Source organism: Mytilus californianus, unplaced genomic scaffold, assembly GCF_021869535.1.
Source record: "Mytilus californianus isolate M0D057914Y unplaced genomic scaffold, xbMytCali1.0.p SCAF_12, whole genome shotgun sequence".
Taxonomy (NCBI): Eukaryota; Metazoa; Mollusca; class Bivalvia; order Mytilida; family Mytilidae; genus Mytilus; species Mytilus californianus.
The window spans coordinates 37530985-37542362 of record NW_026262604.1 but is presented as its reverse complement, the minus strand read 5'-3'; the positions used below and the strand labels follow the sequence as shown (position 1 = coordinate 37542362).

General features: G+C 32.6%; 1 protein-coding gene across 1 annotated transcript; it reads right to left on the bottom strand.

Annotated features, from left to right (window-relative positions):
• Positions 1 to 7126: 7126 nt before the first annotated feature.
• Positions 7127 to 9715, bottom strand: LOC127722440 (short-chain collagen C4-like). Its single transcript, XM_052229302.1, has 3 exons — positions 9520 to 9715; positions 8087 to 8161; positions 7127 to 7590 (listed from the first exon to the last, which is right to left on the bottom strand). The coding sequence occupies exons 1-3, from the start codon at positions 9548 to 9550 to the stop codon at positions 7127 to 7129; spliced, it is 570 nt and encodes a 189-aa protein (XP_052085262.1). The 5' UTR covers positions 9551 to 9715.
• Between the last annotated feature and the right edge of the window lie 1663 nt (positions 9716 to 11378).

Here is an 11378-nt window from a genome sequence, read left to right as displayed (position 1 = left end):
CCACATTAAATAATATTGGAATTATATTTATTAATGACAAAACCATAACAAGTCAATACGAAACCCTATCATGTAATATCGAAACATCATTAGGTAATGTCAATACCATATTATGTAAAGATAGAAGCGACACACAAAATGAGGTCTTCTCATTTAATAGTAAAGATAGTGTTTTTTTTATTTGTTTTTATATATTATTAACCTTTTGGCCTGGGTCAGAATTGATTCATCCCGCCATTGTGTTATTGTACAATGGGCATTTTTTGTATTCTTGTCTTTTGTTTTTGTTTATGTGTTTTGTCTATAGACATGATAGAGTGCCTATATTCCATTCTGTTTTTCTTTGCTGAAATAGTTATTTGTTTTCATAGTGATAAAGATTATAACACAATGTTGACTGCTGTACCCCAGTTTTTGACATGTTTATCTATTGTGTCTGTTTGTTTTGCTCACACATTGTTGTCAATAAAATGGACTTTTTTTACCACTGTCGTACAAGTGAGAGGTTTGGCTAGCTGTAAAACAGGTTTAATCCACCAATTTCTGCATAAGGAAATGCCTGTACCAAGTCAGAAAAATGACAGTTATTTTCCATTTGTTTGAAGTGTTTGAGCTTTTGATTTTGACGTTTGATAAAAGACTTTCCACTTTGAATTTTCCTTGGAGGTCGGTATTTTTTTTTTTTTTTTTACTTTTTTCAAAGATGGATTGGTGTGTTACGTCTAGAATGTGCATATCAGGTTCACACGGTAACTGTCCACGGGAAGAAATGTCATTCCACACATACATATTATTCCAATTCCGAGCCGATAAATCTCACTCATAAATACTACTTGCTTTCCAGATAATCAGCAATACCAATCTTCGAGTCTATGTTTTTACCTAGCCTGGAATAGATCCCACGACCTCCCGCAGTCAAGGCAAGCACGCTATCACACACACCATGGTTACATGTTTATAAATCGTCAATGAACATGCATATGTTAATAATGAATAACTACAATAAACTTGTAAATGCAGAAAAAAATTCAAATCGTTCAATCGTCTTACAGGCTGTTGTAGAACAATGTTTTCTTATTACTTTTATTAACTCTATATCTTTCTTTTTCAGTTTTTTCTCCTTTTTTAGTGGAGCTTGTACATGTAAATTTTGTCTAGATAATAGAAGCGTCAAAATAATTAGAAGAAAAAAGAAGAAAAACCTCCTGCTTGAGGTCAACACAAATGTATGTCGACACACCTGTATGGCCCCAATAACCAGTTGTTAGTATTTCTTTATATTCTAAATTCCATCCATTATTACAGTTTAATTCACCTGGATTCATCAAAACGGAAGTGACATTGGTTGCTCTACAAACAGCACAGGGTGAATCTTTGTCTTATTTATTTTTCCCAAATGCATCACTGTTATATTCCATACCACATATGCTCCCTACATCACCAGATAGCACATGTCCAAGATCAGGATTATGCGGAATACATACTGGATTGGCAGATCTTCCTGTTTCACCAAAGTGACCACCTCCTCTTAAACCTATTTAGATAAATGTGCAATATATATAGAGAGAGACATTCGTAAGAGATTAAGGTCATATCAGTGTTTTTGTGTGTGTGTTTTTTTTTCTTTATACTAAGGTTTCAATTCAAGGCAAAGTTGGTCTGAAATTAATCTGGCTATTTTATAAGGTCTTATTGGGTTATATAATTCCTAACGTGTAAGCATATTTATGCGTCCCACTCCCTGGCTTTTTAATGTTTAGATTTGAGAATTCCTGATCATATTCAAAAAGCGCTTGGGACGCACAAAATGTATCGAGTTTTATTTCATTTTGTTTTATAAACCTTTATGAAACATATTATCTTCTGAATGATATAATAAGTTTCTTAAGATTAATGAAATATAAAGTAGACTTTTCATTCTTACAAAAAAGTGGTTGCACTTAACAACTTAAAGCAATTAAAATTACAAAGTGAACATGAATAAGAGAAATTTTACATCAAATTGTGTATAAATGGTTTTCAAACCTACATAAACTAGTTCCGTCCAATTCCTAGTACACGAATTTCTCCTCCATTGTATGTACATTGGTCCGAGGGAAGCTATACAAAGTAGAAATAAACAACCATTTAACTGGTTTAGTCCGTTCGGAAAATGAAAGAATTCTTTATCATCAGAAGATATTTAGAATATCTAGAATCAGTTCAGATAGAATAAGAGATAGAGTTAAGACAGGCTCAGCCCATTATCATATCGCTTACATAAAACATAAAAAAACGGGTTTGATGTTAAAACAATTAGGAATTGAATGCTTCTTTTCATAATTTTATTGTGGTGTAAATAAAGGCAACAGTAGTATACCACTGTTCAGTAGTCATAATTCAATTAAACAAAAACAAATCCGGGTAAAAAACTAAAACTGAGGGAAACACAGCAACTATATGAGGAAAACAACGGAACAACAGAAACACTAAACTACAACGAAAGCAAACGCCAAAAAACATAGAAATGGACTGTAGATAACAACTGCCATATTTCTGACTTGGTACAGGACATTTAATATTCATTACAACATGTAAACTGCAGAATAACAACGGCCACCTCCCACGAATTTACGATAGCATACCAGGACACCACAAACGAAATATAAACTGCGCCTGACATGAATGGATCAACGTCACAAAAAGTGACGTATTTTTTGTGACATTTATATTATCACAGGGAAATTTCTAAAAATAAGATATATTTGTTTTATTTATAGACACGTACAGGAATATTAAATTGAGATTGAGTTGTTGTATTTTCTTACCATGACAAGAATATTAAAATGAAATAGTGTTTGTAATAGTGTTATTATTTCTATTTCTAACCATGTCGGTTAAAAGCGTTGACCAAAGCACATTTTGTATGAAGCGTGGAAGCGTTTCATCTTAAAAATGTTCGCACGATCGACATGTTTACAACCCTATAAAATGACAAAAAGAAGTATTCAATTTTTATAATAACTCTTTTATGCTACAACCATGAAATTAAGATGTAGATCAAGCTTTTCTTTTGCTTGTCAATGCACTAATTTAACATTGTCACGGATAGCACGTTATATCATAGATGTTGTTCTTCATACTGAAATAAATTATGATATTGGGGTTCATCGCTATTGTTGTCGGCAAATCAAAATAACGGATTATAATGAAATATACATATAATGTCATTGTTTTCATATAAAGTCAAATGTTCTTAGAACATGCTCATTCGAAAATGTTTGAATTAAAGCCATTTTTGAAATAGTACAATATTACAGTCCTAATTTTGTTATCAGTCCCAAAATTTGATTGGCAAGTATTAAAAAATGTTATTTATTCCATATGAAATAAATAGGTACTTTATTGATTTTTTCCACACAACTAACTAGCAAACTTAAATTGCACATACATATTCAAGCATTTAGGCTGTGAAAGCACCCATGTCGACATTATTACCTCAGCTTAGTTTAACGCGAACTTTAATATTTTCATGACTTTTAATTAACGTTTGGTCTCTATGTTTCTTTCTTGTTTGTCATTCTAACGTTATTTATAATTTGTGTCGTCTGAACTCACCTTTCAGTGCATTTTTATTAGACATAAAATAAGTAAAAGCCGCATCCCAGACAATCTAATAACCAAATAAAGGTTTACTCACCGAAAAGTTCATGCCATTAAATATTTATATGACAGAAGTTGTATATCTTTTAGCGAAACAGAAATAAACTTTTACGTACATGATAATTTGTGTTGAATTATTGATTCCATATCTGATTTGGTCTTTCGAAGTTCCGGTTCCAAAGCTGATTGATCCTATCCGCGTTGTTGCAATTTTAGTCTTTAGCCTGTTGTATCAATAATGTCTGTGCAGTTGACTCTTGTTTCAGTGTTTTAACTGTTGCTTTTAAGAACTGGATGTCTTGATGAATTTGCTGTTGATCTTTAAAATCCGGGTCAGTTAAAAGAAAACGTTTGTCTTTTTCGCTAAACACAAGAAATATTTGCTGAAAACTTAAAAGAATAAGAAAACATATGTTAAGTGTAGTTTCCATGTTGTTAAATCAAACAGACAGGAAATGATATAGATTTCTTATCAGTAAGTGATAGGAAGAACGCGCCAATTCGTAAACTCTTCGAGATTTATAGACAAGAAAAAGCATATAACTTCATGCACATGATAAACCGTCCAAACAATGCTTGTATTGTAGTCAGTATATGAATGTATAACCAAATTAAGGCGTTTTTGATATTATGAGAGATTTTACACCTGTTATATCATATGCCTGTTCATATTTCATTTGCAAATGCCTTTATAATTTGTGCAAGAACCTTTGTTGTGCAAACACCTTTAATGTTATATACAACTCGTAACGTATACTGATTGTCTATTTGTCACACATCAATTAATTTTCCGTATAGTTTTTTTCAGTAAAAAGTTAGCTGATGATGTCCATCTTTATGTTCGAAACTAACTGTAATGAAACACATGTTATCGTTGTAGTCTACAGATAAAAAATGTATACAGGTAATTTGTGTATTTTTGCATAACAGCCAGCTTTTTTAATAATATGAAGCAACTAACTAATCAATTCGATGAAAATTATATTCATGGAATACTAAATTCCAATTTGATCTACCAGTATTACAATAAAGAGATTAGATATAATTGCCAAGAGGAACATTTTCCACCAGAGAACAGAGGACGTGGATATACATGTAAGTAACTATAATGGGTCACTTAAGGTGGCTCGGGTGTTTTCCTCCATCTTGGATTTTGAAGTAGCAGATAACAATTGGTCTAGATCTTTAATGAAATGTGCAAATTTTGAGAGTAGTATGTAATTCATGTGTAAGACTTTTAGTGTTAATAAAGAAAATTATGTGTTTTAACATATGTACGGATGTATTTTCTTAAAAAAACACAGTATTTTTGTTTAATTCATTTTTTTCAACTTTGCCAAATAAGGGGAGATAACTCAGATAGTAGGGGAGATAACTCAGATAAAGTAATTTTATAAGAGAAAGTGTTGTGAATTTACCTATTTTAATATGTAGCAAGAAAACAAGTCCGGTGACCTCTTTTTTTCTTTTTCTTATGTGAAAGCATGTTTTAAGAGCTATCTTCTCACATTTTATCTTAAAATTATATGGTGTAGTTCTCTTTTTATCACACAAAATTGGATTTTCCATGCATAGTCTATACAAAATCTGACAATTTTGCACAACCTGTAGCGTGAAAAAAAGTCTGGTGACCAATACTTTTTATTATATTTTAAAAGAAAAGCATGATAAAAACTTCATTGTGACAAATTATTAAAAAATTCTGTGGATTTTAATTAAGACCCCCCCCCCCTCCACCTCCAGTCATCTTAACGGCATTCAAAAATGAGCAACACCTATAACTTATAGTAAGATATAAAAGGCTCCGACGAAACCAAATGTTGAGAACCTTACACATTTTTTTCTGCCGAAGGTAAACGGGTAATACTGGTTCCACAACCAATAAAAATGATTGCTACGATATAGCCGAAGGTGCTGAATGTAGCGTTTAACACAAGGATCAATTTTGTTTAATAAATGTTGTTTTTTTCTAAATATGCCTAACTTTCAGACGAGTTTTTGTTTTATTTTTTCTTAAAATTCGACGTGACTCTAGTACAGAATCTTTACAAGTACATGTAATTTGAAGGTGTTGATCTAGGGAGGGTTTCGTCATCTTTCATGCTTCAAGCTAATTAACAATTTTATCGACGACAACTGGTTTGTTAAAAATATAGTAAATTGGCTTCAAAAAAGGCAGTATAAATGCACACGTTCAGGTTAAATTATATGATATGAGCTGCGTCAGATAGAAATCGACCTTATGCACATTAATATCAATATATCTGTTAACCTATCTCTCTCTACGGAAAGTCTGTTACTGTTTGAAAATTGAGTTGTTATAAGAACCCTACAAAACAGACTGACATTTATCTTTTATTTCGTATTTGAATGTTCCATAATTAATCAAAGTCGTATACATGTACACGTATATGTGTACTTGCATAAGGTCGATTTCTATCCGACGCAGCTCATATTTCAATTTTCAATTTATTTTAAGTGAATTTTTTTGAAACAGTCTTATCCCAAATGGAACAGAAGATGTAATGTGACTAACAACTATTAAACAACGGAAAAAATTATCATTCCAACATGCCACAATTGCCGAAATCACACACATAACTCCTAGCATCAAATGAACACATTGGCGTTTGATTATTGTTTCATGTTTGTTTGAATAAGTATGATGACAAATTGTGTACAAATTATTTCATATATTTTAGCTATTACTTTGTTTTTTGTCTTCTTGTTTGTTTGTTTGTTTGTTTGTTTTTTTTAAACCTCTCTTTATGGTAAAGGTAGACACCTTAATATCTTAGATTTTATTTACAAGTCTTGTTGCTATTGTATCAATGTGTGAAAGAGATTGTAACAATATTACTATGTATAATTAACATGAAGCGGGAGAAGATATCAAAGGGAACAGCAAAATAGTTATTCGAACAAAAATACAGACAATAACATGGTCTACACATAAACGACAAAAACACAAACACGTGCCATAATTTCAAAGAAATATATTGAGCAACAAAAACGCCACTCAACAACAGGAGTACGCCTAGGTGATCCTATAGGGTCAGCAGTTTGTGGCTTTCCAGTATCACTCGCTCTGTAATACTACTGTTCGATTATTAGGCATTATTCACTGGTGGAAAGGTATATACATGTCACTTTTTTTACCCGAAAACATCACAAAACGTCGACTACAGTAGTTTCTTAAGTAGTTTATAGCCGAATTACAATCTGAAATGTTCACTAATAACTACACAGAAAACTAATGGTTGAGCAACAAGAACTTCTTTGAAACAAGGGTGTGAACACATACTTCGAATAAAGCTTTAGATAACCGTTGCGATGATGATGTTAAAAGGAAAATAATTGATAAATATTGTACTTTGTTGTGTTTTCTCAATTTCATTACCATGAACAACGTATCTTTTTCTAATCTGAATAAATTTTTTTTAGTGTGGTATTTAAAAGAAAACCAAACATACATGTCAAAGATTTATTTTGAGCAAACAGCACAGTTCAACATACTTCCTTGTACATACGGTGGACACTTCAGAGATCCACAATAAGCTTTAACTGGATACAACATGTATCCATCGTCGTTCCTAACTCCTCCTTCTATAACTTCGGGGTTGGAATCCACGCAAATGTATGACGATGGACCATTATGGTTCCAGTAGCCAGTTGTAAGCATTCCTTTATATTCCAAATTCCATCCATGATGACAACGTGTCTTTCCGGGCACCATTATAACGGATGATACTAGTTTTGATCTGCAAACAGCACATGGTACATCTTCATCTTTGAGATTTTTCCCGAGTGATGGATCGTTATACTCCATACCATAGAGAGTTCCAAAACCACTTGTAGAAATTACAGGACCTAGATCAGGATCATGCGGTACACATACAGGATTTGCAGATCGTCCTGTTTCAGTATAATAGCCACCTCCTCCCATACCTGAAAAACAATTAAAGAATTTTAGTGATATAACATGTACGATACCAATTTTCTGCACTACATGCGCATTTTGACAATAAATGTCTCTTCAGTGATGATTGAGGCCAAAATGTTTGAAAATCAAAAGCTTTTTAAAAAAATGAAGAGCTTATAATCTAAAAAGAACAAAAAGTACAGTTAAAGCCGGGCGAGGAATCAGAACTTTGCATGAAGGATAGGTATTCCACAATTTAAAATATTTCTTCCAGTTACATTTTGTTACAGAAAATTTTAATAAAAGAGTGTGGGTTATATGTCAATGAGACACAATCCAACGATGAAAACATGCAAATAAACAATTATAAGGCAATATACATATAGTTCATCATACTTCTCCTCCTCCTCCACCTCCTCCTCCTCCTCCTCCTCCTCCTCCTCCTCCTCCTCCTCCTCATCATCATCATACAATTCCATGTTTAACAGACAAATATTGATATAAATTATTTTATTTTCTAACCTGAATAAACGAGTTCGGTACCATTTCGAGTACAAGATTTTCTCCCCCATTGTATGTACACTGATCCACTTGAAGCTGCAATAAACATATACGATTTCTTATGTATTGTATTGTATTGTATTGTATTGTATTGTATTGTATTGTATTGTAGTGTATTGTATATTGTATTGTATTGTATTGTATTGTATTGTATTGTATTGTATTGTATTGGGTTGTATTGTATTGTATTGTATTGTATTGTATTAAATTGAATTGTCTTGCGTATTGTATTGTATTTATTGTGTATTGCACTGTATTGTATAGTAATGAATTGTATTGTTCTGAATTTATTAATCTATTCGGATCATACAAATCAATAAAAATAATAAATCCTGAGAGAATCGTATGAACTTCAAAAGGAGCGAAACCGGAGACGTCGATATGGTAGGTGTTTCCTGCTAAGCATGCATCAACCTCCATTCGAATCCATAATCAGTAAGATGTCCAAATAGAGATTTGGATACAGTCGGTAAATTAAGAGTTCAGTTTACTATTTCTGTCATCAAAAATCTCAGGCCGATAAAACATTTCGCTAAGGAGTTAAGAAACATACACATCATTTCTTTCAACAACTTCGTGATTTTGACCGACAAAATATAGTCTTGATTTCAGATGTTCTTTCTCAAATCCTATGTGAGCATTCCATACAATATGTTAACTATTTTGACTTCAAAAGACAAGTTTTTGATAAAAGAGGTTATAAAAAAAATGTTCTAGTGCATAGAGTTAAAAAAGAAAAGAACAATAAACGAGTAAATCATTTAGTAAATTTAACAATTTAAATAGATGTTAGATATTTTAAAAGAAATATTTATAAATTTTTTTTAAAACTAACTTAGAGATGTGTGCGTATGTTTAAAGCTGTAAGACAATTTGAGGTTCATGCATATTGTTTTCTCACCAGTTGCTGTTAATTGTCCTCCACTATACATAGCCAATATGCTGCCTTTCGTAAGCAGTATTGACAGTATTAACAGGACTTTGAATTATCCCAAGTATTGTCATAACTGTTCGGCGAGCAAATCATGTGAGCTTAGGTCATTCGAAAGAAAAATCTTAAAAAACAACTGAAATGTGTATTATTATTTTTCTTGCGAATATTACATTGTCCGAGTCTGTAGAAAGATTCCCTTAAATGTGCAATGTTTCAAACAGATCATAATACTTCATAGGAGAAAACATATATCATTGGATAATGAGATTCCGGGTTTTTTAACAGGGGCACGAAATAGTAACGAAGTTTAAAACGTATAAGCTTATTAGTTAAAGCAGTCCACAACGTTTTCATTATTTCCGAAATGCATTGGACTAGTTTAGTACCGCTATACAAATACCAAAATGTGACAAATGACATGATAAATATAAGATTTAGAAAACACAATATTTCAAAGTACCTGATGTTATTTGAGTGAGTTTTGATTCCATATCTAACTCGGCCTTTTCCCGTTGTTGCAATTTGATCTTAAGATTTGCAATTTCAGAAGCCTGTTGTTGTATCAAAGTTGAATGTGCAGTATTTGGTTTGTGTCATTTCCTGTTTTATGACCTCCATTGTTGCCTTTAACGACTGGATGTCTCTGTGGATTTGTTTATTATCAATATAATCCGGGTCTGTTATAAGAAGACGTTTTTGTTCCTGAACCGCCAGGGTAAATTCATACTGAAAACTAATAACAACAATAAGACATACATTAAAATCCACCATGTTGGTCGGCAAAAGTGATAAAGATGTCTTATCTTAGGACAAGTTCAATGAAACCAGTAACAACCTAGGTTCTAATCTATTTAAGAACGATACTAATAGAACTTGTTATTACAGAGACATGTTACGTAAATATTTTTAACGTTAACTACAGTGGCGTAGTTTGACCCTTATTTCTAAAGAGGCAAAAGCTTTGAAGCAAGCATGATAATCGACTCTTGAGCGTAAATTAAAAGACCGCTATATGGTTTGGGAAGGGATGGTTTAATGCAAATAACCGCGTTGCATCGCAATAGAGTTATTGGCACTTGCCAATGCAAACATGTCATACAAGCATTCACGAAGAATTCAAGTTAGTAATAATTCTATATGTAGAAACTCCAATGTTGATGAATTTCGACTGCAGCTAGAAAAAGAGCACAAGTAAGACATTCAGGGATAGATAGATATGTTTGCATGCAACATGTCATGCAGCTTGTGTCTACCGAATCAGCTATTGGAAAGTTTGTTTCAGAGTGCGTGGTACTCTTAATACGATTTATCATCCTAATTCCGTGAAGACCTATCTTTGCATTTTCTACATCCCTTAAACACTGTTAAACATGTTAAAGTCAAACGGACACTGTTCTTAATGATGATTTTTACTGCCGCAAGGGCTGTAATATGGGAAAACCGGAATAAAGGCGAAGAATTTGGACTGCCATTGGGAATAGAGCGTAGAGACACGAAATATTGCTCTGCGGCATTTCCACGTAGGACCCTCTCCCTAAATGTTAACGCATAATAAGCGTGTCATCCTTCATGACTATGTTGGCAAAAATTTATATACTCTCTTTATGAATTATGACGTTTCCTAATCAAACAAAAATGACTGTCAAACTCATGATCACTGTTAAAAAAACCAATGGGGATAATGAGCACTGCATTGGTAAGGTGTGGAGTTGTTCAATGCTTGGAACCAATTTCACTTTATTAGGAATATTCGTTGCACACTTAAATTGTCTATATAACATTCTCAGTTGTTTTATTGGTCAAACATTTTCTGCGACAGTTGCACCATTGCCTTAATGGAAGCTATTCCACTGAACTGCAAATATCTTGATGACCAAAAAGGGGGAAGAAGAATCTTAATCGTGTGTGTTATTTCATCAGTTTGCATTCCTTCTGATAACTATCATTTAAATACTGAATTTTATTCCATATACTTATCTGAAAATGATTAAAACTATAATATACTAAATTAATAGCATTTGTTTAAATGTGAACGCTGACTAAATTATTCCATAACGCTTATATGGCTATTTATATGGCCGGATTCATACATGTACAGGATGGTGTTCGACTATTGATTATTCTTACGTCGAGCATCTCAGTGTTAAAAGAGATCTGAATTTCCTGTAAAAGAGAGGCGAAAGATATCAAAGGTCAACTAACTCGTGATGGCGTCCGTAAAATTTACGAAGGAATGATTTCAACTTCACCACTTTGAACTCTTGGTTTAATAGCTTCATTTCTTTTCTGAATCTTACTGTTGAGATACAAACCAGAGAA